The 27,873-nt window shown below is 48.8% G+C and overlaps 1 protein-coding gene across 2 annotated transcripts; it reads left to right on the top strand.

Annotated features, from left to right (window-relative positions):
- Positions 1-63: 63 nt before the first annotated feature.
- sos1 (son of sevenless homolog 1 (Drosophila)) lies at positions 64-27,300 on the top strand. Of its 2 annotated transcripts, XM_035534101.1 has the most exons (24): positions 64-1,269; positions 6,734-6,859; positions 7,731-7,862; positions 8,540-8,704; positions 8,872-9,081; positions 9,214-9,357; positions 9,525-9,635; positions 9,970-10,068; positions 10,669-10,796; positions 12,897-13,188; positions 13,623-13,989; positions 17,989-18,070; positions 18,546-18,668; positions 19,577-19,680; positions 19,932-20,154; positions 21,099-21,218; positions 21,675-21,837; positions 22,394-22,511; positions 22,662-22,834; positions 23,010-23,126; positions 23,219-23,492; positions 24,281-24,325; positions 25,042-25,163; positions 25,759-27,300. In XM_035534101.1, the coding sequence occupies exons 1-24, from the start codon at positions 1,183-1,185 to the stop codon at positions 26,248-26,250; spliced, it is 4,017 nt and encodes a 1,338-aa protein (XP_035389994.1). In that variant the 5' UTR covers positions 64-1,182; the 3' UTR covers positions 26,251-27,300. The 2 variants fall into 2 exon arrangements, with proteins under 2 accessions (XP_035389994.1, XP_035390033.1); XM_035534140.1 differs by lacking the exon at positions 24,281-24,325 and having other exon boundaries at positions 65-1,269.
- Positions 27,301-27,873: the final 573 nt, after the last annotated feature.

Genomic DNA, 27,873 nt, shown 5'->3' with positions numbered 1-27,873 from the left:
CCTTTTTTTCGATCATCCATTGGTTATGTCTGCTGAATCGCTATTTTCCCTTTTCGAGCATCCGTCGGTTATGTCTGCGACCCCTCTGCGTAGCAAACGCTTCGCGTTTATTTCTGGAGAGCGATCTTCGAGACAGCCAGGAGAGCACACTCGCCTTAACGTTGGCCTGAAACGCTTCAGGTTTTGTTTCTCGCACTTATCCGACGGTACGATTGACGATCAAGGCCAAAACGCTCCTTTTCCCCAGCCTTCTAACCGCTGAGCGTTAGGAAAAGACTGACTCTCTTTTTCATTGCGCATGTTCTCGTCTTCTCCACCAGCACAACTGCGCCCAAGTCGCAACAGTCGGCCCAAAAATAGTGAAAAAGCGGTGAAAAACGGACCGTTTCTAACGGCATCCTGTGCACGGGGGATTCAAATGGACGGTCCACTAACGGTCCCCTAGTTGCCAGGGCAGCGGGGGCAACGTCAAAGGGCTCGCGCGCTGTCTGGCTCACCAAGCTGGCAACGTTCATGGAGGATAACAAGGTTAGCCACCCTCCCGAAGATCCGGCCGAAATGGACGAATGTGCGCGGAGCTGGGGAGTCTTCTGCCCTAAACTAGAAACGGTCGGGCTGTAGAGGAACATCGCACACCGCCGGTTTCCGCGGTGTCCGGTTCTGCCTTAATAACTGCTGTTTGTGTCCAAATAGCCGCCTAGCCATCCCGTTTGTTATTAGCTAGCTGGGGCTAGCCGATACCCGATCGATCGATACCCGATCACGGCTAATGTAAGCCGACTGTATACGCTGGTTTGGGAGTCGGCCTACGCCTTTGGGAGACATATTTTGGACTCCAGGTCCAGAAGTTGCGTTTAGTTTCTTTCATCGGTCCTGGGAACAGCAGTCTCGGCTAACGCTAGCTGGCCTGTGTGGAAGCTGAAGTGAACGTGGCTAACACCAGCCAGCGTCGCCCGTCCGCCTGGCCCTCTGCCCACGATGCCATGGTCGCATTAGATATCTGCTTTTTAGTTGTGCAATGCTCGCCGAGTGGCGGTTTTGAGATCGCGGCGTGGGTCCGAGGTAGCCATTACACTTCTGGTTTGTAAGGCCGGGCCCATGGCCCTACCTCGGTTTTGATGTGAGAGGAGGGGGGGGTAGCAGACGGATTGAACCTGGCAGCTACCCAGCTCAGCTGAAGTCATGCAAGCGGCACAGTTCCAGTACGATTTCTTCAGCGAGGAGAATGCACCGAAGTGGAGGGGGCTGCTGGTACCATCGCTGAACAAGGTGAGACCCTCACGGCTGCGTTCGAGGACGTGTGGCGGACACCTTTTTAAACATCTGCATCCGTTTCAGTGTCAACACATTTTCACATTTAGTTCTTATGCTCCAAGATAAAAAGGCCTTGCTCTTGCATAATTCGCAATAGTGGCAAATACTAGCGTGTTGGTGCAGCTCGGTTAAGCGCCAGGTATTGTGGCACGCGTGCAATATGCACTAAAATTCAAAGCACACTCATGTGTACACACAGTTGCAATACATGGCACACTCGTGTATACACACACACACACTATGCAATCAAAAGCACACTCATTTACCGGTTGCACTGCCCTGATGCTCTGTGGAAGTGAGGAAATAACAGAAGGAGGGATTTCAGCTGAGTCAGCTGAGAATTCAAACGTTGACTCGTTGAATATATGGTAAAGAAGTCGTTGGCTTTCACTGTGGCTAGGTTTCCTTCTGTTGGATATTTTTGTTGTTGTTCCTTCTAGTTGAGCCAAAATGGCAGCGGGTACAGTTGCACTATGGGACACCGGGGTGTTCTGTTCCTCTGTGGAGGAGGATACAGTGACACTTCACAGAATGTTTCTTGGCCAAACTCTGGCTCTTTCTGCTCCATCTTTTCTCACTTTGAATCCATAGCAACCGGCAGGGCTAGTCATTTCAGAACGGCTAGCTTGGAGCTAACGAGCAAATTAAACTGTTTGCTTAATTTGACTGCTATGTCTATAGTATTAATTCCCTTGTAACTAGTTGTATAATCTGGGGAGCAGTTACTTACCTTATTAATTATTGTAGATGATCAAGATTTGTTTTTGAGCACCTGTATTGTTAAAACTGGACATGGGCTGGGATTTGCAAATGTCATAGTAAGTGTTTAGAGGGAATGCAAGTGATTGTTTCCCAAGTAGGATTGACTTGGCCCTCAGCTGCCTTTTGCAGCTGTACTACCCTGTAGTCCCTGCTTGTCGGCCTTGACATGTGATGCGGAGAGCAAACCATAAGCTTTTTTTTGTCTCTAAACACCAGTCACAGCGGCTCTCTCGAAGCTGGTATACATTTCAGGTGTCACAAACAACAGCTTAGTGACTTGAAGGATTCAACAATCTTGGGCTGAAGACACTACAGGTTTTTGGTGCTGGTTTGGTCAGCAGTCTTGCAGCTAAGGTTCCATTGCCTCCTGCCTACGAACTGATATTATGTTGGTCTCTGCAGTATGATATCGTATTATGAAAAGTATGCTCATGTCAGCTTATGCAAAGAACAAACAGATCAGTAAATATTCTGATGTTTTGCAGTATTTCTTATGGCATTACAAATAGATGCCATTTTCCCCTTTGCACTTCATTCTTGAACTGTGCTAATTCAGTTATTCCTCATTGTATTTTATCGCGTCACAAACGCCTTTTGTGGCAATGGCATGTGTGATGCCATGCAGAAATATGAAGCTAGAATATGTGAATTTTGTGCACATCCTGCAGCCACAACTATAGGTGCATCGCACAAACTGCAGTGTGTTCTCTGTGAGGGAGATGGCATAGTGCTCCAGCAAGTTCACCACAACCCCCTGGAGGCTGCCATTGGGTCGATGAACACGGATGTGTTCTGGCCATGCCCCACAGCGTGGCTGTCTCTGTACACGCCGTCATCACAAGCAGTCTCCTTGCTGCTCTGTTAGCGGATCCCTAGCCCCTGCTGGTCGCCTCCCCCGGGCTCCCGTCCTGAGCGAGGGGCCTGCCGCTGCAGCAGTCAGTCCCACCCCGGCTGAAAGGCGCTGGCTCCCTTGCTGTTTGGGCGGCTTTGGGGGCGCTGGCTGCTTGTGGTCACACCACCAGCCACGAGGGGCCTGCGCATTAGTGTGCAGTATGGGTCGGGCCCTTTCAGGCAAGCAAATGGGGCTCTGCTCGGAAGTTGTAGTTCTCATCTCAGATGCGAGAAACCAGGCGGGATTCTGAGAAACCTTAAAATGATACCTTCAACCGCTCCGTGCTGGAACAGAACCTTCACACTTACAGAAACATGGAGTTGCGCTGAGTGGCATTGGGTGGGGCTTAGAGCCTTGTTCACTACTTATTAGACCATTCTTTAGTCTATTTGAAGTTTCTTTGCATTCATTTTGAAGTGTTGCACATTATCTTTGCAAAAAACTCTATTAGTGCAAGAAATGGGCTTGCTCTGCACAGGACAAACAGAAAACGTAGCATGTGCCATGCCAGAGTGTTTCTCTTCAGTGGACCCCATTAATCCATTAGTTGCAGACTTGCAGGAGCAGAGTGTCTGTGGTGGAGAAGGGTGGAATCAGGCACAGACAGGCTTCTGCTCTGGGAGGAGTGCTGCGCTACATTACTGCGTGGAGTCCTGCAAGTACCGAGGTGCCATCGTGGCCCACAGGAATTTCAGGAATGAAGTGGTGGGCATAAAGGCCAAACCATCATTACCCGACCAGAGACGGTAGTGTGAGGAGGAAATGGGTGTTTGCGAAGTGTGGAGGTTGGGGCAGGGTTGATGTTTGGGGAGGAGGTGGTGGTGTTTGGCCAAGGATAAAGTAGCAGATCAGGCTTTATCTTGCTTTTTATCATGCTTTTGAAATAACCTCATTTATGACATTAAAACATTTTCTCTTACTCCTGAACTTTTGGAAAAAAACTCCTCCCACTTTCAGTGTTCCAGAGTGTTCTCTTCTCCAAAACGAGCTCAGGCTTCTGAAGTGGGCCACGTCAGCCTGGGTCGTGTGTACGCCTTTCAGGAGACCCCAGACGAGCATGCAACACACACACACACACACACACACACACACACACACACCAACCCACCCACATCCCCTGCCTACCCTTAAGGCTCCTAAGGAGCAGTGATGCAGGGGATACCCTATCGCTTACCACTGGCACTCACTTCTCACTTGTGCTCTTCTAACATGATCCCACCAACTGCATATGCACTGCATGGGCCCCGCTGGATGGGCTTGTGTGCTCCGGGGAGCCACTCGGATTGCGACACCCACCTGGCGGGCCTTGCTTCACTTCTGTTTTGCGGTGCAGCCTTGCTTGTTGCATGTTAGCATTCTTGTAATCATTTTTTATGTTCTTTAAAAAAAAAAATGTTAAGTGGTGCTGTGAACGCTGCCTGTGCTTTATTAGTTACCTGTGATTGCTTCATTGTATTTTCTTTTTTTTCCCCTCAAGAAGGTTTATTTGCAAGTTGTTTTGCTGTTGTGGCCTCTTGAAACTCTTGATGAGCTTGTAGTAACTGTGAAGTCACTGCTGTGGTGAATGTCTGGGAATGCGTAATTGATTATGATCATTCAGTCACAGCATCTGGAATGTTTGCGGACACGTGATGGCTCGTATGCTGAGGTTTGACACTCAGATGATGGACAGTAGTTCAGTAGCGGCTCAGGGTTCATTCCTCCTCCACACTCTCTCTGACTTCCTCCTCGATGCGGCTGAGCGCCGTTTGTCCCACTGACCTAGAAGGAGCTCGCTTGCTCCACCGCGGATGACCGTGACGGGTGTGGCCTCTGCAGAGTCGCCGTCGCGCCAAGCTCAGCTAGCTTCCGTGGCGCTAGCGTGCGGCTACACGCAGGCTGTGGTGCCTGAGAGTGGAATTCCTGGCATAGTTTGAGGTTGGCGTAGCATGCAGGAACCTAGTGCCTTGCTACCACGCCTACTGGCAGCGGTTACGGAGGCTGACACCTCTGGCACGGGAGAAGGGTCTGGCTGCTCACGCTCAGGCACGGGAGTGTGTGTACCAGTACGGAGGTGCAGTCCTTAAGACTGGCTCGTTGGCAGTAAATATGCCTCTGAGATTTGCATTGTCACAGTTTCAGTAAAAAGCTATGTGGCATTTGCACATCTTCATATGTCAACTGTAAAAAGGTTTTTCTGAATGACCCTCATGGAAGGTTCATCTGTAATAATTAAACATTTTTATAGGTTCATGAGCACAAATCAAAATGGTAACTAATGTCAACATTAGTTATTAATCTGTCTGTTTATATTTATACATTTGCCCAGTTTTTCCTGCCAGTGTACTGTTCTTGTGTATAGTAGATGAGACCCCACTGTCGGTTTTGCCTCTATGCTTTTGTTGTCCATCCATAATAATCATGGTTTTTATACTGTAGTGCTTTCATAAAGATTATAAGCGTGTCTGTACACACACATTTGTTTAGCTGCTGATTTACTACTTTTTCATTAATTTCCTGTTTGTGGCAGATGCCAAATATGTACCGGGGATGTTCTGTGTTTTGGTATGATGTGACAGTTGTGCACCACGAATGTTGGAGGGAAGCTATTTGCATACCATACCGTATTGCATGATGTCAGGGGGCAGCGTTAGCTCAGTGGTTAAGGTACTTGACTTGTAATCGGAAGGTTGCTGGTTCAAGCCCCACCACTGCTTGACCAGGCATCGTGCACGTTGTCACCTTCGCCTCTCCCTTTACGTAGTTAGCAGAAGTCTATTTGATTCCATCGGATGAAGCGTTCCGCTGAGCGGGAATTGCTAGTAAGAGAATTAGCTGAACGGCCACGCCGTCCATTAGAAATAGCTGGACCTAACCGTCTTCCCCTCTGCGTGCAGTGAACTGCATTTAAAAGAGCACCCCAAAGTCTCTGTGTCTTTATGCGGCCGATGTTAAGAGGCGTGTTGGTGTCATTTCTCCCGCGACCAGCAGCCGTTCAGAGGCAAAGACGCTGACGACCGTTGGTCGCTAAAGAGGAAGCCGTCGCCTCGAGACACAACGTTTTAGTGACATGTGGGGAAAACAGAAGTGAGCTCATATGTTTTTATTGGCTCTAGGCCCTATTAAAAGACACTCGTTATTTGTATAAGACGGAAAGTATGATTACGGAGAGTCCGGGGGGGTGTCCACCTCAATTTCATTTCTTGTTATTCTATATTTTTCCTTCCCCGTTAACATTTCTGCGTGTCTAAACGCCGCCTGAAGCGAAGCTGAGGTAAGCGGCGTGGCGAGTGCAGAGCTGGAGGGGAAAGCGACACTGGGAACGTGCTTAGTCACGCTGTGACGGTAGGCCTCGGCCAGGCGAGAGAAGGGGGGAGGGGCCGGGGAGGGTGCGGCACATCTAACGCGAAGCTTGGCGAGACGCATGCTGAGGTGTGGGGGCGCGGCCGGCGTTTCTGACGCCGCTCCCCGACGGCGTGAGCGAGTCCATAGCGGCGATGGAACAAGCGGGTGAATACGTAGATTTAAAGCTGAAATTTCCTCGCGCCACAGTCGAGACACGCGGCACCGTGTTATGACCTGTCAAACTGGGCTTCGGCCGAGACAGCAGCAGTGTGAAAAGGCCAGGCTTCCTTCCCATGGGGCTTGGTACATGGTGCTCTCTCCCTTGCTCTCCTTCTGAGAGTGTCAGGGGAGCAGTGCTGTGCTGGTTTTTGAGCCCTGGGAGCTCAGCAATGGTCTCTTTTTGCATGATTCTCAATTGCAAGTGTGTGTGTTTGTTTGCAGGTGCTAAACCAGGTACACCCGAAGCTGTCGTCTCAGGAGGAGGCTCTGCAGTACATTGAGGAGCTGATTCTGCTGCTACTGAGCATGCTCTGTCAAGCCCAGCCTCGCACCGTCCAGGACGTGGCGGTAAGCGCCGTTGCCCCGATGCCCACGACCGGTCTCCACGGTGACCGCACGTGCTCCGTTGCTAAGGCAACCGGGCTCAGTTTCCATAACGTCTTCGCAGCGGTGCGCGTAGTCACTCTGGCGCCTCTGCGCTCCCGGCCTGCATGTGTGCACGCACACCTTCAGACGGACCGCCGTCAAGCTACAAGGCAGCGCGCAGACTAGACTGACAACAGAGTTGCAAGTCTGATCAGTCTCTTCTCGCACCACCTACTCTGGATGTTTTGTGGTTTATTCACGTAGGCCATGCTTGACGTTGTTAACGTTTGTAAGATTTTAACAGTTTCTTGCTCAATACACGAAATGCAGACAAAAGCTGCAGTCTGTTCCCAGTGCTAGTTGGCTTGTGTGTCTGTTTTTACTAAATCATTGAGATTGCAAGGTGCTTTTATTTGTGCTGATGTTATACATGATAACACTACCACACACTCCTCCTAATCCAGGGTTTAGCGCTACTCCGCCCACTCCGTCCTGTGTTCCCCGTGCCCCCATCCCCACGGATTTCTCATCTTTCATCTGTCTCCCGGTGGATTTCTGTCATTCTGTATTGTGGCCTTAAGTTGGAATGCATACGAGTATGCCTCTTTGTGGGGTTTGGTTGTACATCGAATGCACAGTCCAAGCCTTTGCATCCAGTGAATGGATGGTTTGTGTGGAGCTCCAGGTGAATGTGTGACTGTAGACTGAGTGTGTACTTTATACTGCATGACTCTTCGAACACTGCTGGAAATATTGTAGGTGGATGCAAGAATAAATGAATTAAATTTTGTCCCTCCCTTTTCTCGCTCTTGCCCCCCCCCCCCCCCCCCCCCCCCCCCCCCGGCCTTCCAAGGAGCGGGTCCAGAAGAGTTTTCCACACCCCATCGATAAGTGGGCCATCGCGGATGCCCAGGCGGCCATTGAGAAGAGGAAGAGGAGGAACCCTTTAGCTTTGCCCGTGGATAAGATCCATCCACTTCTCAAGGTGCCAAACCTCACATGGCTTACTTTTCAGTCAGTCATTCACTCAGTCTGTAAAGTCGTCACACACCTATCTTTCTGTGGGTCATCTCTCTAACACGGTTTGAGAAACACTTTGTGAAGCAGGACTGCTAAGCCAGGACTTTGCAGAAATCCTTGCATTACTATGGGAGATTTTCATGGTCACAATGTCATGCATTTGTTTTTCTCAGCTACTCAGTCTGAACAGCAGATAGCTCACCATGCTCCATGTTTGACCTCCATTCACAAAACTGACCTTTTACTGTTTCTGTGGGAATTTCCCAACACTGCCGTTATCTGCCACTAGAGGGGGGCCTGACTGAGCCGTTCTTTGCTCTGGTGACTAGGCATAAATCCACTAAGCTGTATTTCTTTTTAAACATTTTTCTGACTGCTGCCAAGCACACATCAGAAGAAGAATGTGGTTGGGTGGAGGGGGTTGCTTTGCCAGAAAGCAATCGGTTTGGGATCATGCTGTTTTCACACAATGTGACTTATGAAACACGGTGTGGAAAGTTTTGTATGTAGTCATACCATCACCTGTTCAAACAGGACAATGACTGTTCACGCTGCCCCCCCCCCCCCCCCCCCCCCCAAAAAAAAAAACCTTTCACTTACACACTCAGTGACCCCATCTTCTTTCCTCTCTCTGTATGACAGGAGGTACTAGGGTACAAGATTGACCATCAGGTCTCTGTGTACATTGTGGCGGTGTTGGAGTACATCTCTGCGGACATCTTAAAGCTAGCTGGAAACTACGTACGAAACATACGGCACTATGAGATCTCGCAGCAGGACATCAGTGTGGCCATGTGCGCCGATAAGGTAAGGAGCAAGCCTGTTTAGAAGCCCTGTGCAGAGATAAAAGGATCTTATTTCCGGTGCCTTCGGTGTTGTAACTGCCTGACTTGCTGGGCCCCATGTAGTCAATGTTGCGCTGGCTCCACCCACCTCTCGCTTATTGCCCCGCCCCTTTGGTGCCCCGGCTGCAGGTGCTGATGGACATGTTCCATCAGGACGAGGAGGACATCAGCGGGTTTCCCTTAATGGACGAGGAGCCCTCGGCGTCTGAGGAGCAGGCCTACTACGACCTGGTTAAGGCCTTCATGGCCGAGGTGCGGCAGTACCTGAGGGACCTCAACCTCATCATCAAGGTGTTCCGGGAGCCCTTTGTCACCAACATCATGCTCTTCTCTCACCACGTGAGTCGCCACGTTACCTCCACTCACTATTTATGACGTTAAAAAGAATGGCTTGCACACCAGTATTATGAGTACTTTTCACCCAAGTTCTACGATGGAATATTTCTCACATGCGCACGCTGCCCCCTACAGGACGTGGAGAACATCTTCAGCCGTATAGTGGACATCCACGAGGTGACCCTGAAGCTCCTTGGCCTGATTGAAGACACCGTGGAGATGACGGACGAGGGGAGCCCTCACCCACTGGTGGGCAGCTGCTTCGAGGATCTGGCTGAGGTTTGACTCTTGTTTCATTTTAAAAACACACACTACGCTACTGCTTTTCTTTCCAGGCTCTTCTATTGTCCTGGGAACCGTTAACCGGCCACAGCAGGGTGGGACTTGGGTGTGACACGGGTGCATTGTTAACTCTCGGCTCGGGTGGGGGCGGGGTCTGTTTTCAGGAGCTGGCCTTTGACCCCTACGAGACGTACGCTCAGGACATCCTGCGGCCCGGCTTCCACGACCACTTTCTTAGTCAGCTCTCCAAGCCCGGCGCAGCTTTCTACCTCCAGGTCAGAGGTCGCGGTTCACCTTGCGCATGTGGACGCAGTTGTGCATGCACACATGCACCTGCTCGATAAGACAGTAGGGACTTCAGGACCTTGCTACCACGGCTGCTCTGACCAAAGCAAAGTCGGTGCTTTTTACTCATGTTCATCAGTAAATGACGCAGGACAGACCAGCGCGGACGTGAATATATGTTAATTTATTGGGAAAAGACACGGTGGATAGAAAAAGGGTTCAGAGTTCAGCTTAAACTGAACGCGACCAAAGTGTCTTGACTCACAGTACCCCTCTCTCTCTCTCCTCCCCTCTTCTCTCTTTTTCCCCATCCCTCTCTTATAGTCAATATGCGAAGGCTTCAAAGAGGCTGTGCAGTACGTTCTGCCTCGACTGCTCCTCACCCCGGTCTACCACTGCCTCCACCACTTTGAGATCCTCAAGGTGAGCACCTCCTCTCATAAATGGCACCACCTGCAGGCTCAGCTGCATGCTTGCACCCCCTCCAGGCCCTGGACTCGGCAGAAGTGTTTCAAGGTGGGCTTTGTCTGTTAAAAGCGTGATAAGGTCTCCGGGTGGGATGTCGTATTCTTAAGCCTGCATGGCTGAGAAAAAGCTAAAAGCCTGGCTTAATCAGTAGTTCTGCTCGGAGTCACAAGGGCCAAACCACGTGGTCCGAGGAGCCCTAATCTGGCGGCGTGTGGCCCGTGCTCGCGCCCCGGTGCAGTAAGCCTCTTTCTCGCATTCTTTTGTGGGGAGGCACAGAGTACCATAAATCTGTCTCGCAACTGTGTGATCACTGTGGTCAACAGCCGAGCTGTTTTCATAATGGGGCGCTCGGGGCGCTGCTCGTAGCTACATGCTGGTGGATTACACCGTGTCGGTGTTTCTCTGTCCACAGTTCCACTGCACGTTGTGTGTGTGTGTGTGTGCCATCATGGCCTTTACAGCATCTCTCTCCTGCCATCCCTTCTGTCACTCCCTCTCACTGTTTTCTGGATGTTTTCTCTCTTTTCTTCCCTCTGTCTGCTTGGTGGCTCACAGCAACTGGAGGAGAAGAGTGAGGATGATGAGGATAAAGAGTGTCTGAAGCAGGCCATCACTGCCCTCCTTAACCTGCAGAGCAGCATGGAGAGGATCTGCTCCAAAAGTCTGGCCAAGAGGAGGCTCAGGTGTGTGGGTGTGGGTGGGTGGGGGTGTGGGTGTGTGGAGAACCTATCCCAGCAGCATTTGCCATTCCAGCATCAACACGCTCAGTGTCTAGGGTAGGTTGTGTGATAGAGTACTGGTTTCATAGGTTGGTTCAGAATCCTACAATGGAAAGTTTGTGTCCGTTTCGACTAAGCAGACTTCCACTTCATAATCTCATATTAATCTTACTACAACTAATAATAATAGCAACGCTGCTGCTGCCATTACATCTACTTCATTAATAATTAATGATAATCATGCATTTTTATGAAATTAATTTGGAGCATATCACTTTTTTTTTTCTTTTAGTCCCTGATATGCCCAAACTTACATTGTCCCTTTTTTTACATCAACCATCCATTGTCTTTTTTTTTTTTTTTCTTTTTTTCTTTTTTTTACATCAACAATTTATCAACTAGTTGAAAACAGAACTTGGCACACATCACACAGAGTTAAGTCCATGAAGTATTTACATATGTAACTCAGTACGATTTATATATATATATATATATATATACACACACACACACACACACACACACACACACACACACACACACACACAAAGCTCCTTTCCTGCACCCCTCCCATCCTCGCCACTCCACCCATACTCGATCCTGAGTTTCCCCCCTGACCCCAAAATAGATGGAGGGGGGGTGTTAGCCTGCTCCGTGTTGTCCCAGGGATGTTACGTCAGGGCTAGGGCTGTCCAGCCTTGCTATTATTGTTCTCAGGTTAGGGGAAAAAAATTGGAGAGAGAGGGCAGTTCGAGCCACCTTTGTGAAGCGGCGTCCACCAGCTCTTCTCTGGAGACTGAGCCTTTTGTTTGACTTGATATCGCCGGTATTTAAAAAAAAAAAAATTCTATTATTTTCCAAATCTCTCGACATCGTTCCTTTTGTTAATTATCTGCTCCCCAGCCGCAAACAGCGGCAACGATGAGGACTTGAAGCTGAAATCGATTTCCATCTTGTTTCTGGTGACTTGAATTATCTCCCGGTTCTAGTGTCGTTTATGGGGAAAGGATGGCTTCCTTTACGGTATGTGGAGTTTTGCTGAATTCAGTTCCGTCTGCTCTCAGCGCGGTGGTGGTTTTGAGTTTGTTGTTTGGTCAGTAGCTTTCCTGTCTCCCATAAGTTCTCTGACGTAGAACAAATAGCTACATTGCTCTTTGACTGACCATGCCTGTACCACAGCATGTTCAAAGTCAGTTTAAATTGAAACATTTAAGATTTAAAGTAAATGCCTTCAAGAAATAATGGTTTTTATGATAAAGTACTGAAAAATTGTAAATTGAAAGTGGTGTTTGCAAGTTTCTTTACTTGTTGTTATTTTTTGAATATTTTCTATTATGAAATTATATCATGCCAGATCAAGCCAGAAGTGATCAATAGCTGTTGTTGGAACACCTAGGGAAGGCCTAAGTGAGCAGGTGCGCGTGTGTGTGTGTGTATATATGGCATGCCATTGCATATAGGCAGGTTATAGTGTAGCACTCTGTGCTGGCAGCAGGCTCAGTAAGGCCTGCGCTCCGCTCCAAGGTGCTGGTATGAGGAGGGAGCCGCTTGCGTGCCCCACTCCACCGCTGACGCTTGCGCGTGCCCCTTTTTTCCGCATTAAGCTCCTTTTCGCCTGCTAGTCGTGGCTCACTGCCTTTCTAGCCACTGTAAATTACCTCCCATCTTCCCCTCTCTTGCCGGGAAAAAACAGAAAAATCTTAACCACCAGGAGGAGAAAGAAGCTAGAATAACTTGGCAATGAATAGGTGATCTCCCCACTCCAGCCACTGAGTTCAGAATCAACCCACTAGTTTAGCTGATTGACAGGCCTCTCTCAGGTTCTGGAGGACTGCGCCAAGCTTGGTTCAAGCTTCAGTCTGGATAGTTTGCCGCGGATCAGTCTTAACTCGCTGAGAAACCTCCAGGACTTGGCTTAGTCACAGTGATTGTAGACAAAGGCAGTCTTCCTCTCCATCTCAGAAGGCTTCTATTTTCAGTGTTTCCAAAACAATGGTAGTGTGAGGAGGTATTGTGTGAACCGCAGACCCACACTCACCCACCCCCCACACCCCCCCTCCCCAGCGAGTCGGCCTGCCGCTTCTACAGTCAGCAGATGAAGGGCAAGCACCTGGCCATCAAGAAAATGAACGAGATCCAGAGGAACATCGACGGCTGGGAGGGAAAGGACATCGGCCAGTGCTGTAACGAGTTCATCATGGAGGGCACGCTGACCCGCGTGGGGGCCAAGCACGAGCGACACATCTTCCTCTTTGACGGCCTCATGATCTGCTGCAAGTCCAACCACGGGCAGCCGCGCCTGCCTGGAGCCAGCGCTGCCGAGTACAGGCTGAAGGAGAAGTTCTTCATGCGCAAGGTGGGTCGCGACAGGGGTGGGGTGGGCAGGATGACCTGTCGCTTGGGTGGGTGTGAGTGGACGTATGGCGTGGGGAGGAGGGAGGCAGATGGGTGTATGAACGGTTCGGTAGAGGAGAGATGGACGTGTGGATAACTGGTTTGGATGGTTTGACGAGAGAGGTGGATGTATGGATGATTGGATGATTGATGAGGGAGAGCTGGATCAATGGTGGGATGATACAGATGGGAATGATAAATCGGGGAGATAGGGGTGGGAAAGCGGATATGGGGTGGAAAACTGGCTGAGAATTGTTGACGAGACGGATTTAAGGACCATCATGAAAGGAGTCCCGTTGTAGAGAAGTAAACAGTTTGCCACCCTGCCAAGTGCTTGCTCTAATCACGCCCAGAGCTCACCCGCATCCCACGACCCTGCCCCCTTCTGTCCACCAGGTCCAGATCAATGACAAGGATGACAAGGAGGGCGAGTACCGGCACGCCTTCGAGATCATCCTGAAGGATGGCAACAGTGTGGTGTTCGCCGCCAAGTCTGCGGAGGAGAAGAGCGGCTGGATGGCGGCTCTGATCTCGCTGCAGTACCGCTCCACGCTGGAGCGCATGCTGGACACTGCCATGCTCCAGGAGGACAAGGAGGAGCAGATGAGGCTGCCCGGCGCCGAGACCTACCGCTTCGCCGAGCCCGACTCTGAGGAGAACGTGGTGTTTGAGGAGAACGTGCAGTCCAAGTCGGGCATCCCCGTCATCAAGGCCGGCACAGTGCTGAAGCTGATCGAGCGGCTCACCTTCCACATGTATGCAGGTCAGAGCAGGTCGGGGGCGTGGGAACCGTACCGGGTCGCATGGGAATTTTGCTTTTTTTTTAATCCCAGGGTGCTCAGTGCCTTTTCATGGTGGCGATGATGATGATGACGATGAGACAGAAAGTGAAAATAAGTGGCAGTGGTTGGTGTAACACTCAGCATTGTCCAATCCAGTGGCTGAGTTTTGAACTGTGTATGTAGCCTGCGGCCTCAATGCCAAGATGTTCTGATTCTTTGCAGCAGGTAGACGTTGCCACTCATCACATGCACGCTGTGCTGTGCTAACTTTGCACACTGGGAAATGAACTTTGGGTGCCGGGAGTCCTTACGACTGTTTTCCTGAAGCATCGTCACCTTCTGTGCGTCACCTAGTGTTTGGGAGTGATTACAGACTTTAGTGCTGGAAAGCTAACAGACAGGTAGCGCACCAAAGTGAGATTCCCCTCTTCATTGCACAGGCGCAAAGCCTGACGACAGCAGCGAGAAGCACGAGGAAATATTGGTAGCTGAAAGGTGTTCTCCTCGATTTATCCACCTCTGCCTCCCCCCAGGCTGTTTTCTCACGCTTGCTAAATATTTGCATATGCCATATGTCCTAGAACGCTGCATGACAACCCGCTTTGTTCTAGAACGGCCTCGGGCGACGAGTGTTTTGATAAGATAGCACTTCCCTACTGCCCTCTGATAAGGGACGCGTCACTGATTAAGAGACCAGAAGGGAAAATAGAAAATGAGATTGATGGACATTTTTCCCCATAGGTTCAAAACTCATCACTGTCAGGGTTAATAGGCCTGTCCTTTACGTAAATAGCTTTTTGAAGCCGTGTGTGTGTGTGTGTGTGTGTGTGTGTGTGTGTGTGTGTGTGTGTGTGTGTGTGTGTGTGTGTGTGTGTGTGTGTGTGTGTGTGTGTGTGGCTGAGGATAAATCCTCTAAAAGGAGCTCTACAGAACGCTCCTCTGAGCAGGGCAGCCTGATGCAGGCGGGTTTCCCTAATCACAGCTGAGCCATTAAGCCTGGGGAAACCGTCCTCTGTGTGGCATCTAGGACTAGGGACAGCGTGCACACAGTAGCTCCCTCACATGTATTCACTTATCAGAACCAAAAACCATGCAACTCCCAGTCACACCGGTATCATTTTTGTGCGCATACAGAACGTTAGCTTTAGTGTGTGTGCGCGCGTGCGTGCAGTTGGAGTTTTGAGTTGATCGAATAGTTTTGTTTTTTTTTTTAGTTAAAAGTAAACTGCTGTACTGCCGTGGTGTGTTTGACGCTCTTACAAAGCAGGTGCAGCAGGGGTTAACTCCTCTGTGGCTGTGGCCAGAGGACCCTCGTGACTCTGCGAGCTGCAGTCTGTTAGAGTGAGAATGCCTATCGCGGGTGGTCCGGGCTGTTCACACCCCTAAGTAAACTTCCTCTCTGAAAGTGTGTGTGCTGAGTATAGGTCTCAGTTTTCCTCTAGAGATTCCAGTGGTCTGTACCTCCTAATAAGCCAAGGGAAACAAGCCTTTTTAGGAAAATTTTGTGTGGGTGGGTGTTAAGTGTCTTTCAGCATTAGCTAGGGGAAAAAGGTGCTTCCTGTCAAACTCACCTCATGCCTGGACCCCAGTCTTGCACATACTTGGGTGGAGGATTGATGGATGCTATTTGCCTGATCATCTCGAACCTCCTGTCAGATGCTGTACATCTCCAGCCACACCCCTCATGCAGATATAAAGGCACACACCCCACACATATGCACAAGCATTCACAAACACCCCCACCCCCCCACATACACAGATGTACTTACACACCAACATGGATGCCTTCACACACACACACACGTGCGCAATTACACCTCTCCCCCCTCCCCCACATACATTTTCTCAGTTTCTCTCTTGCGGTAGCTCTCTGGTGGGTGTGTGTGTGTGTGTTTCTACAATCAGCATGTGACTATGATCTGATTTGGACAGGCATTTGTGTGGAGTGTGTATCTATTTTAAGAGTGTGTGCGCATGATGTTTGCGCGTGTTTGTCCGTCTGAGCGAGTGCACTGTTGGACAGCCTCATGCGTCAGAGCAGCGTCTGTTTCCTGGCCAGAATAATTCCAGGCTGATTGTTTGTAAACGCTCTCTGAGGCAGCCATTGTTTGTGCCTGGCCTCGCAGAGTAGGCCGCCACTCGCCATATCCATCACACACACAGACACAAGTAACAGCAGTGGTATAAACTCCCAAGTGTAAATATTTAACTGTGACAGTAGTGAAGTGCTCAATCCTTCATGCACGCCGATGGCATCTTCAAATTCATAAGGATCCGTAGCATATAGTCTGGTTATAGTCTGTTCAGAAAACAATCAGACGTTTGTGGTTTACCTCACAGAGCTGCCTGTTTACGTAGAAAACACTACCCCCGGAAAATAATTTTCGCGTTTATTGTGATAAATGTCAGGCCTATGGCACAGTGTAAATGTCTAAATAAACCACTATCCTCACTAACCACCCACTGTGGAACAGTGAAGCCTTTTAATCCTGTTTATGGTGCCTTGTACATATAAATGTTTAATGTTTACCACCTTAAACCCAGGATTACCCTGTTCGCGAGTGAAATCTGTGGTCTCTGAGCGTGTGAACCACATGGTGCTCTGCAGTGGCCCATTAAGGAGCCTCTGTGATTTTAGCTACATTTATCTACTCACAGTGTCACAACTGTGAAAGTTTCTCACAAGGCGACAGCCGCTGTCCGAAAACAACCAGTAGGGGCTGTGTGGGATTACACACAACTCGTGCGTCAACTACAAGTAAAAGTTAAACAAAAAACTAAGTATGTGGGACCTAAAGGTTTTGTGGAATAGTGGCAGCAGAGACGATGCTTCTCTGATGTCTCCATTTGGCAAAAATAAGATGCATATAACGAAGGCAGAATACTGTCATTTACTGCTGTCGTGGGTTTATCACCAGATAATGTTATCGTGTAGTCTGACTTGGAACAAGTGAGGGTCTGTCATGGATTTTGATGAAGATTTCAGCTGCAGGATCTCGTACAGTGTGACATGCAACAGTTGCATAAGACCACTGGAATCAGAGCGTAAAGCTGGCTTAACACACACTGTTCTGAGTGCGATGATTACCCAGCTCTGCGTGGTTCAAATACCCGATAAATACTGGGTCAGGTGTGTCCCTTGTGCACATTATATAGAACCCTTGTGCATTCCTTATATTTCCCATGAAACCTTTACGCCATGGTATGTGTGGAGATTTTGTGGAACTATGTACTTCTGTGTAACTGTCAGAAGCAGGCTATAAATTCAGCACCAGTGCATTGGGAGTGCATCCCCTGTGGTAGGCCTGTCTGAGTGCCACTGGGAAGCTGCTGTGTGGCCTGTAAGATCAACCAGCCCCACGTTGTTCCCATGAATATATAGTGTTTTCACTTTCTGCTTGGTGCAGAAAAATGTCTGGCCCATGTGAGAGATCTACAGGTGTTGAGCACGTCGCAGGTCAATGCTGAGACGACACCGGCTAGTTCTGCTGCGTCTGCCAGGTGTTTTGGCTGATGTTGAAGTTTCCCTCCGCCAGGTTCCTCTGGCCACCATTTGACTCGGTGGCCTGCTGTCCCCTGTCTCCCCACAGCTGGCCTGCTGTCTCCTTGCTGGCTTTGGCACATTTTTAACTGTTATCTTGCAAATGGAGTCGATTTAAATAATCAGTTTGGGTGTGTAGAAAATTATTGCACACAGCCGATCTTTCCTCCCCCTTCATTAAGCTCATCATTTTCCCAATTTGGATAAGTAGAAGCCATTGACGTTGGAGAGTAATTTGATGTTAATTAGTTTATTCATGCATTTTGTTTGGCGGTAATGACAACAGGTGCAGCTCAGGGTCACCACATGAGCCACTAACCAAAACAATGCAAAAATGAGCCAAACGGGACAAAAAAAATACAGCCTTAACATTCAAATGAGAACAATGAGGAGGGGAAGAGACCTAAACTTTTAATGGCTGTCTGGTTTCTCTTTGCAGATCCCAATTTTGTGAGAACGTTCCTCACAACCTACAGGTCGTTCTGTAAGCCCCAGGAGCTCTTGGATCTCCTTATGGAGAGGTGAGGTGTGCGGAGGGGAGGGGCAAAATCTTCAGTACTGGAAAAAATACTGCAGCCAAACAAATGCTGACATAAAAAGCCATGGTGGATAAAAATTCTTTTGAGGCGGCTGTATGCAAGAATTTAATTTTTGCTGCATTTTTTTTTCTTTACCGTGTGTAACACAATCGGTTTACAGACACACAAATTATAGAATTCATTTTGGCTATGGGAATAAGAACAAAACATTTAATCGCTTCAAATTTGTTGGACTTCCAGAGCATGTCTGTGAAACCCACTGTGCAGTGCTGATAATTGTAGCCGACGTGTGTGTGTGTGTGTGTGTGTGTGTGTGTGTGTGTGTGTGTGTTGTGTGTGTGTGTGTGTGTGTGTGTGTGTGTGTGTGTGTGTGTGTGTGTGTGTGTGTGTGTGTGTGTGTGTGTGTGTGTGTGTGTGTGTGTGTGTGTTGTGTGTTGTGTGTTGTGTGTGTGTGTAGGTTCGAAATTCCAGAGCCCAAACCCACAGAGGCCGATCAGATGGCCATGGAGAATGGAGACCAGCCACTCAGTGCTGAGCTCAAACGCTTCCGCAAAGAGTTCGTCCAGCCAGTGCAGCTCAGGTACATACGCTCTCACACAACTGAATAGAATACATGTAACGGTGCTACATAGTCACGTAACAGATCATTTTTTTTATGGTTCCAGTTGAGTGACTGGTTCCATTGCCTGTTGTCACACTGCAGCAATGATTCATTTAAAGGGTTAATTTTTGTATTATGCTTTGTGTTACTACCCTGGGCACGTTTTTTGCCTTGCAGTTTGGGGCTGTAAACAGACGTGTATGCGTGTGTGCCTCACTTTGCTTTCATTAAAACACACAATACTGTCCGAGTGCTAATGGCTTTGTTGATCACCAACACAGGATTTGTTTCATGACGTCACAACATTTTTGTTTATTGTGAAGGTGGGATATTTTCTATGTTAACGATATTTGTTTTTTGTAGATACGGTGCTGCCGTTGACACTTGACTTTTTTTCTATGACGTCCCTCAATTGTTATCAGATGATAACCTTCTGTTTACACCCTAGTTATAATGCGGTGGTGGTGAAGAACCCAGCTTATCATTCACATTTTCCAGATAAGCCCCTTCTCAAGCTAGTGCTATGCAACGGAATACTTGTATTACTACCCGGGCTGTGTACATTGGTGGAGCCACTTTGACAGAAGTGTAGGAACTGGCCCCACTCTGCAGCAAGGGACCTTCTCAGCAATGCCATACTGTTGTTTTTGTGGACAACTTGTACGCGTTCGAGTCTGCACGGATTAAATACAGGAGCTTGTTGGCACTTGTTGGTGGCAGTACTAGCCATTTTTTAATAGATAATCTGTACAAGAATTTCCCAAACTAAGACTGGCTAAGGAAGTGTGTGAGCCTAAATTGTCTTCTGTAGTGGACTGTTGCAAAAGGAGGTAAAGGCCTTTGGGGGTGTTTGGAGAAGGTGTGACGTCGCCTTTGTCGCCCTGCAGGGTGCTAAACGTCTGCCGGCACTGGGTGGAGCACCACTTCTACGACTTTGAGCGGGACGCGCAGCTCCTGCGCCGGCTGGAGGAGTTCATCGGCATGGTCCGAGGTAGCCTGCCTCACTGCTTGCCTCACTGTCTCTCTTCCGTCCTAGATTTAGGTTAACTTCTGTTTTTTTTGTTTTGTTTTTTGTTTTTGTTTTTTTTTCTTTCCTCATCTCTCTAATTTGGCATATATGCAAAATGGCTGGAGCTGATTGGTTAGGTGGAGAAGCTTAGCAGAGCATGCATCAGACCGCCTTTGACCAACTGCTCGCCCTGCCTGTCCCCACTCTCGTCCCTCCCCACCCTCCCTGCCCAGGCAAGGCCATGAGGAAGTGGGTGGAGTCCATCACCAAGATCATCCAGAGGAAGAAGCAGGCACAAGCCAATGGTCCGAGCCACAACATCACCTTTGAGAGTTCGCCGCCCCCCATCGAGTGGCACCTCAGCAAACCGGGCCAGACCGATCAGTTTGACCTCATGACCCTGCACCCTATTGAAATCGCACGCCAGCTCACACTCCTCGAGTCAGATTTCTACAGGTAGACGCACATGCATGCACTTTTTTCCCCGCGAAAGGTCCATTTGTGTTCTGCAGTTTATTTTATGTTTTGCTACGATGATATGATCAGTTTTGTTTGGTGTATTAAACAAGAGGGAAAGGAATGGCCACTTCCTGTTTTGTTTTTTCTTCTTTTCTGAACACCTGCCAACCATCAGCCATGAAATGGGGCACTTTAAATACAATGGAGGACATGGGAGTACAACATATTGTATCAGCATTGTGAACCCCCCCTACACACACACACACACACACACACACACACACACACACACACACACACACCCAACAATCGGGAATGTGGGGACACACTTCCTTCACCTCGGAGTGGACTGTGAGAACATTGTAAGACTGTCTTACCCAAGCTTCTCCTTTTCCATGCTGGCTGAAGCCCCTCCCCCTACAGGAGCCTCCAGGGTTTCGGGTGGGTGCTGCCGCGTTCAGGCCGCAGGGATCGGCGACCAAGGCAGTCGTTTGTGGTCCAGGTCTTCAAAGGCTGTCTACGTCAAAGCCGTAATTTTGTAGTGTTTAGACTAGAAATGCTACAATGTGCCATGGGTTTCACTATTAAGGCTGTTTTTGTACTTTAACATCTGATGGCTGCCTGTACTTAATGTGCCACAGGTTTCGGTATTAACCTGTCTTCCTGTATTGTATTGTTTCATGATTTGGTTTCATTTGATTCACGTTTCTTATTTAAACCATTTGTTACTGTAACGGCGTACTGGGACACTCCATTGAACCCACTATACGGTCTCAGACTAACTGGTTCCAGAACAGTCTGTGCTGGACCTCGATGCTTCGTCCCTGTAATGACCTCGTATTGACCTTTCATGGTGCACGGGTCACTTTTCTTGCCCTGGAAGTGGAAACACTCGACACTGATGCCTTGTTGACCATGACCTTCTGACCTGTGTTCCTCAGGGCGGTGCAGCCGTCAGAGCTGGTGGGCAGCGTGTGGACGAAAGAGGACAAGGAACTGAACTCGCCCAACCTACTGCGCATGATCCGCCACACCACCAACCTCACGCTTTGGTTTGAGAAGTAAGACGCTCGCTGCTGAGCTTTGAACCCTGCCCCCTATCCCAGAGAATGGGCCACCCGGGTCACAGATCCAGTCTTATGTTCTTGCATGAAGCACCAGCTATAGCTGACCCGCCTACCTAGGTCTCCCCCCTCCCTACCAAACAGGATTCCTCCATGGCGCGTGAAGCCGGTCACTGTGTCTCTCTCAGCTCCCCATCACACAGTGTCACAGGACACTGGAGCAGAGCTCTGTGTGAATGTGGCCTAACAGGTGCTCGCAACCCATGAGCATCACACTGCACAGCAGATATGGCAAAGCCAAGACCTCAGCGCCAGTTGGGCACCTGTATAATGCATTTTGAACCTTGATTTGTGATCCTTAGCCAAGGTTATTAAAGGTTATTGCCTGTGTCTGAATCTGCATAAAGCCTTTAACAGCAGGACTGGCATGGCCACATCCTGTCCCCCCCCCAGGTGTATCGTTGAGACAGAGAACCTGGAGGAGCGAGTAGCCGTGGTGTCCCGCATCATCGAGATCCTGCAGGTCTTTCAGGAACTCAACAACTTCAATGGCGTACTGGAGGTGGTCAGTGCCATGAACTCCTCCCCAGTCTACCGGCTTGACCACACGTTTGAGGTAAGTGCCCAGAGACCAAATCTGAAACTCCGCAGAATCATTTGAGTGGAAGTCATTTGTACTGAAAATCGTGTCTTCAACTTTGCTTAGCATGCAATAATAAATCAGTTTCAAAAGTTTATGAATCAACTACATATCGAAATTACAGAGAAAGAATGCAGTTTTCAAATCACACAAGCTTGGACTTTGCAGTGTTTAACAGTATTGTCAAGTTTCTTAAGATTTTTTAATATTTAATTCTTAAAGTTGGGTTTTATTGTCGTTCTGATTGATTGAAGCATCTTGGATAACATCTTTATAGCATCATATAATTTATTCTCATCATGTCTGAACAAGAGAGGCTCATAATTATGTTTGGTAGATGTTTGATGACTCAGAGTTCATCATGATCACAATCATAAATGCAATTGCAGTTTTTTTTTTCTTTTCCTTTCTTCAAATAAATCTTAGTTTTCCCCAAATTGTTCAGCCCTGGAGTGCATTCACATGTCTAAATTACTCTGTCTCTTTTCATAATTGTTTTTTTTGTTTGTTTGTTTTTTAAATCATATTCCAGCAAATACCAAGCAGACAGCGAAAGATCTTAGAAGAGGCACATGAACTCAGTGAGGACCATTATAAGAAATATCTCGCCAAACTCAGGTCTATTAACCCCCCCTGCGTGCCCTTCTTTGGTATGTATTATACTTGAATATGTTTCCTTATGTTTGAGCTTATTGGCGTAACAAAATAAAACTGTCAAATTTGTACCAGCGTGAATATTTTGGTGTATGAATGTAACTGGATGTTGGTGACTTTCCTTGCTGTGATCTGGGTGCGTTCAGGGATCTACTTGACCAATATTCTGAAAACGGAGGAAGGCAACCCAGACTTCCTGAAGCGGCACGGCAAAGAGCTGATCAACTTCAGCAAGCGGCGGAAAGTGGCGGAGATCACCGGTGAGATCCAACAGTACCAGAACCAGCCGTACTGCCTGCGGGTGGAGAATGACATCCGGGTGAGCCGTGCGACTAGCTTGGTCAGGCCCAAGTCTTTCCCATCGCGTCTGTCAGAGAGTAGATTTAAGGCCGTTTCTTGAATTGCTATTGATTAGTCTGTGATTTGATTAGTCATTCCTGTTGCTGTTGTTGTTTCTTCGTTCTTGTATGGTCGCTGCGCTTGTGCCGATGCAGAAGTTCTTCGAGAACCTGAACCCCATGGAGGACATGATGGAAAAGGAGTTTGCCGACTATCTCTTCAACAAGTCCCTGGAGATCGAGCCCCGCAACGCGCGCTCCCTGCCGCGATTCGTAAGTGCCATGCGGACCCGGCCCTGCTCCGTTCCAGCTCACCCACCGAAGCCGACGCCCACTCACCCCCCCCCCCCCATCCCCCCCTGCAGCACAAGAAGTACAGCTGCCCGCTGAAGTCGCCAGGCGTGCGGCCGTCATCCAGCCGCCCGGGCCCCATGCGCCACCCGACGCCCCTGCAAAACGAGCCGCGGAAGATCAGCTACAGCCGCATCCCCGACAGCGAGACGGAGAGCAGTGCGGCGTCTGCGCCCAACTCCCCGCGCACGCCCCTCACGCCGCCTCCTGCCTCCACCGCCTCCAGCTCCACCGACATCTGCAGTGTCTTCGACTCGCCGCACGGCCCCTCCAGTCCCTTCCACTCCAGTACGTGCCGCACATGCTTTAATGCACCCCTGTAGCTTCACAGATCTGAGTCTTCGTGTTTGGCGCGCAGGGTAACTTCAGCTGTGATGCAGAGGTCGCTTTATAAGAGCTGATGTTCTGTTGGGTATATAAAGAAGTGGGATGTGCTGAAATGTTTTCAAGCATTTTTCAAACGAGCAGTTCGAATATTTTGTCTATATCTTACCTGTTCTGGCTCTTGCTGTTGTAACTACAGGGTGGGTTTAGAAGGTGGAACCAGTCACTGAATCAAAGAGGTGACTGTTTTTTCTTCATCGACTGGGTCACAAGTTTGAAATTCTAGTGAGGTCCTGCAGGCTTTCTTCGGGTTTTAAACAAAAGCTTTCACATTCGGTGTCGTGCAAGAAAAAACACCACAGAAAAATGCGTGTTCCTGAACTATGTCACACACGCATGCAAACGGGTCCTCTCACACACCCTGTCTGTTGTGATCGGGGCCACACCAAAGAGACACCTCATATCTCCAGAAGTTCAGCAGCTGTGCCCTGCGCACCTGTGACCAGTACCCAGCACCCGATGACGCTAACATCAACTAACCCATTTTGCATTTAATCAAACATTTAACAAGCATAACACTACCAGTGCTCTGAAACGCTGCTTAAAGAAGTAATGAACTGTGAAGAGCGTGCCGGCATGTCTCCCTGAACGCCCCTGTTGCGCCTGAGGCTTGGTTTCCCTCGGCCCACACTCAGGGTGTCTCTCTCTCTCTCTCTCTCTCTCTCTCTCTCCCCTTGTCTTTCTGCTCCCAGACAGCGACACCATTTTTGCCCCGGTTTCTCTGCCTCATGGTCCACGTTAGTATAAGCCCTCTTTCTCTCATCAGTTCCTCCCTCCTCATCCTGTTCAGTCAGTCGCGCTCGCTCTCTCGTTACGCTCATCGTGACATTCATTCTCATCTCGGCCATGTGTTTAGGCCTCATAAATGTGCATTTGGACCGCAAAATAGATGGCTGACATTTAGGAATTTTAATGTAACCTTCCTTTTATGTCTTCTGAATGCTAGTAGTAAAAGGCCTTAGTGCAAAAAATAAGATCTAGTGGTAAATTTTGCCAAAACTTGCTGTTGGATCAGGTGGTAAGACCCACGGGTAAGTTTTGGCATTCTTTGATTCACTAGCTGCTTGAATCTGTAGGTCCATGGCTCTGACCTCTGTTCCTAATGCATGCCCAAGTCATGCTCTGCAGTCTGCGTGCGTGTGTGCGTGTGTGTTCGTTTCACATCCCCCACTCTTGCCATTCTGACATCCTCACCACGTTCCTGGTCACCCAGAGCCGTCTGGACCGTGAGTACATCTGCCAGGCTGGGCCTCTCTGTAACGAACAACATGGTTCGTTAGGGTTGAGGGGGTTGGGCCTCGTGTCCATGATGTATGTCCTACACTCTCTCTTCCATGCTCTGGTGTCTAATCCGCCATAAAATGTATAAAGTCAGTGTTCCGGTGTAACTATTTTTCTTTCTCTCTCTCTCACACACACACACACACACACACACACACACACACACACACAGGATCATCATCAGTGTCCTCCATGGTGAGTTTCCACAGGAGCACAGATGACGCCCCCATCCCTCCCCCTGTCCCACCCCGCCGCCGACCTGACTCTGCCCCTGCTGAGTCCTCACCCTCAAAGGTAAAAACCTGCTGCACAAATACCAAATACTCTGCATTTATTGAGCCAAAAACAATGTAAAAAAAAAAAATAAAATTTAAAAACACAACGTTCACTATGTATGCCACACCAGAAACACCCACCTTGTAACTTCACGGCAACTTAACATGTTACCCCTGTCTTCTATGGGTTAGCATTTTATAAATTTACAGACTGTGGGCCAACTTTTGCCACTTCCAGTTCATCAGCTGCCGCCTACCCCATTCAGTACTGGTTCGTTTCTGACTACACGACCACAGCTGACCAAATATTCTGTAGGTGGCATACCATTCTCAACACAGCATAGACTGACCCAGCGTTAATCAGACACAGTGGTGTTGCTGGGGTTTTCACACGTCAGCATCAGTGAGCGGAACTCCAGAAACAGCCAGCCAGCAATGACCTCCCATGGACGGCTGGTCTGGGCGTGTGGCACACTGGTTACTCTAGCCATAGCTTCTAATGGAGTGGCTGGCACTTTTGCGTTGTTTGTCTTCCGCCTGGGCGTCTTCCCTCTTTCCCTTCTGGGCCCCTGTCCTTGTCTTGTGCCGGTCTGAGCGTTTCTCTCCCTTACCAGATGATGTCGAAGCACTTGGACAGCCCTCCAGCCATCCCCCCAAGACAGCCCACCGGCAAGGCTTACTCGCCGCGCTACTCCGTCACGGACCGCACCTCCGTGTCGGAGCCGCCCGACAGCCCGCCCACACTACCCCCCCGGGAGCCCGTGCGCACACCGGACGTGTTCTCCAGCTCGCCGCTGCTGCTGCAGCCGCCGCCACAGGGGCGGCGCAGCGAGCAGAGCCACTTCTTCCCACCCTCGCCCTTCCCCTCGCTGCCCCCGCAGATGCCCTCTCCGCTGGGTCCGCGGAAGCACCTTCCCTCGCCACCGCTGCCGCCCACCGATGGCGAGACGCCGCAGTGCGCTGCCGGACCCCCTCTGCCCCCCCGCCTCAGCACCTCACAGACCACCATACCCAAGCTCCCCCCGAAGACCTACAAAAGGGAGCCGGCGCACCCGTCTGTGCACCGCGATGGCCCGCCGCTCCTGGAGAACGCCAACCCATCATAAAATGCCACCCGCCGCTCGGTTCGGCTAACACTACAGACTGAGGCAGAGAGCGGCAAAGTGACAAATGACTGCAAACTATTGGAAGAAATGCCAGTGTTGGACTTTTTTGGGGGAGGGGGGAGAAAATGACAAAAAAGATGATGAATGGGAAACAAAATGTGCCCTTAAACCATTCAAAGATGATTCTCTCCCCCCCCCCCCCAGTGGAAACTGTGTTGGGATTACCAAGCCCTCTTGAGGGTTGACTCAATGTATTTTTTTTTTTTCTTTCTCCCCCCCCCCTCCGTCTGTCATGTAGCTGTTGGTGTGTGTCGTCATTGTTCAATGTTTGCTTATTTTGATTTTGTTGTTTGTTTATTTTTGTATGTTGCTTATTTTCAGCAGTACTTGTCCATGACATGAAATTCCCTCTCCCTGCACAGTTTAAGCCGGGACCTAATTAAAAAAAACAACAAAAAAAACAACAAACCCCACACCCACGCACACCATGTAAAACACACAAAAAAGCTGGATCACAAAAGACTGTTGACCAGTTAGAACCAGCTCTGAAACGACTTTCTGAACAGTTCTCTTAAAGGAGAGGGGATTTGGCACTAAATAGGACTGCATAAAGACTGGATGCCAATGTCTGCCTATGGGAGAGGACTTTGGAGGCCAGCGCAGTGCTGCTCGACCAATGGGGAGGGGGGGGGGTCTCTTTTTCCATCAGGGCCTCCCCTCCAATGAAAAGGGGTCTGGGAGTCATTCAGACAACAGCTGTGTTCTATGCTTTGATCCGCCTCAGGCTAAACCGAAGGCGGTTTGTGTGCCAGTAGCGTCGAGTACCACAAGTAAAAATGAAAAATATATAAATACATGAAAAAACAGGTACCCTCCCACACCAAAGAGGTACTTCCAAGCATTCAGGAAACACAAAAAAGTGATCATTTGTCCTTTGTGTTAGAAGTTTTATTTTCTGAATCATTTCTGTTTTGCCAATAAGTATGTAAAAAGAAGAAAAAAAGATGGTCCTCTTAAAACGAAGGGAATAAAAGTGTTTCTACCACCTTATGCTCTGTAAGTCATGAAAATACACTGTTTACCAAAGTTCCAGTTAAATAGAGCTTGGTGTCCAAATCTAATGTTCAATATAACTACAAATTGGCAGTTACTAAAAACTATGGTGACGCACAATATAAACATACCAAAATTTACTCTACACACATGCGCTAGCTCCAGACACACTACTAAAGGCATACCTTGAAAATGTCACATATCGAACACTGACCAACGATTGTTTCCTGCAAAAAAAAAAATATATAGCTGCATATGTATTTTTGCATGCTCAATCCAAATGTTTTCAACGTGTATGTATGTGTGTAATGTTTTATATATATATATACATATATATTAACTTATATATATTAATATATATAAAACATTTTTTTTGTTTTGTTCCAGTATGCTCATGTCATTATGTACAGTAAGGAAGAGCGGTACCAAGTAGAGTCTCTGTTGCCAGACTACTGCTTGAAGATGGACATTCCTGAGGCCAAATATATGCAAGAATCATGGTGCATTTTAGAAGTACTTGTTTTATGGGTAATAACAGCATTATAACAGCTTCCACTTTTTAGGAAGGCT

The sequence above is a fragment of the Electrophorus electricus genome, chromosome 1 (genome assembly GCF_013358815.1).
Source record: "Electrophorus electricus isolate fEleEle1 chromosome 1, fEleEle1.pri, whole genome shotgun sequence".
NCBI classification, from domain to species: Eukaryota; Metazoa; Chordata; class Actinopteri; order Gymnotiformes; family Gymnotidae; genus Electrophorus; species Electrophorus electricus.
This window is presented reverse-complemented; position numbering and strand designations above follow the sequence as displayed.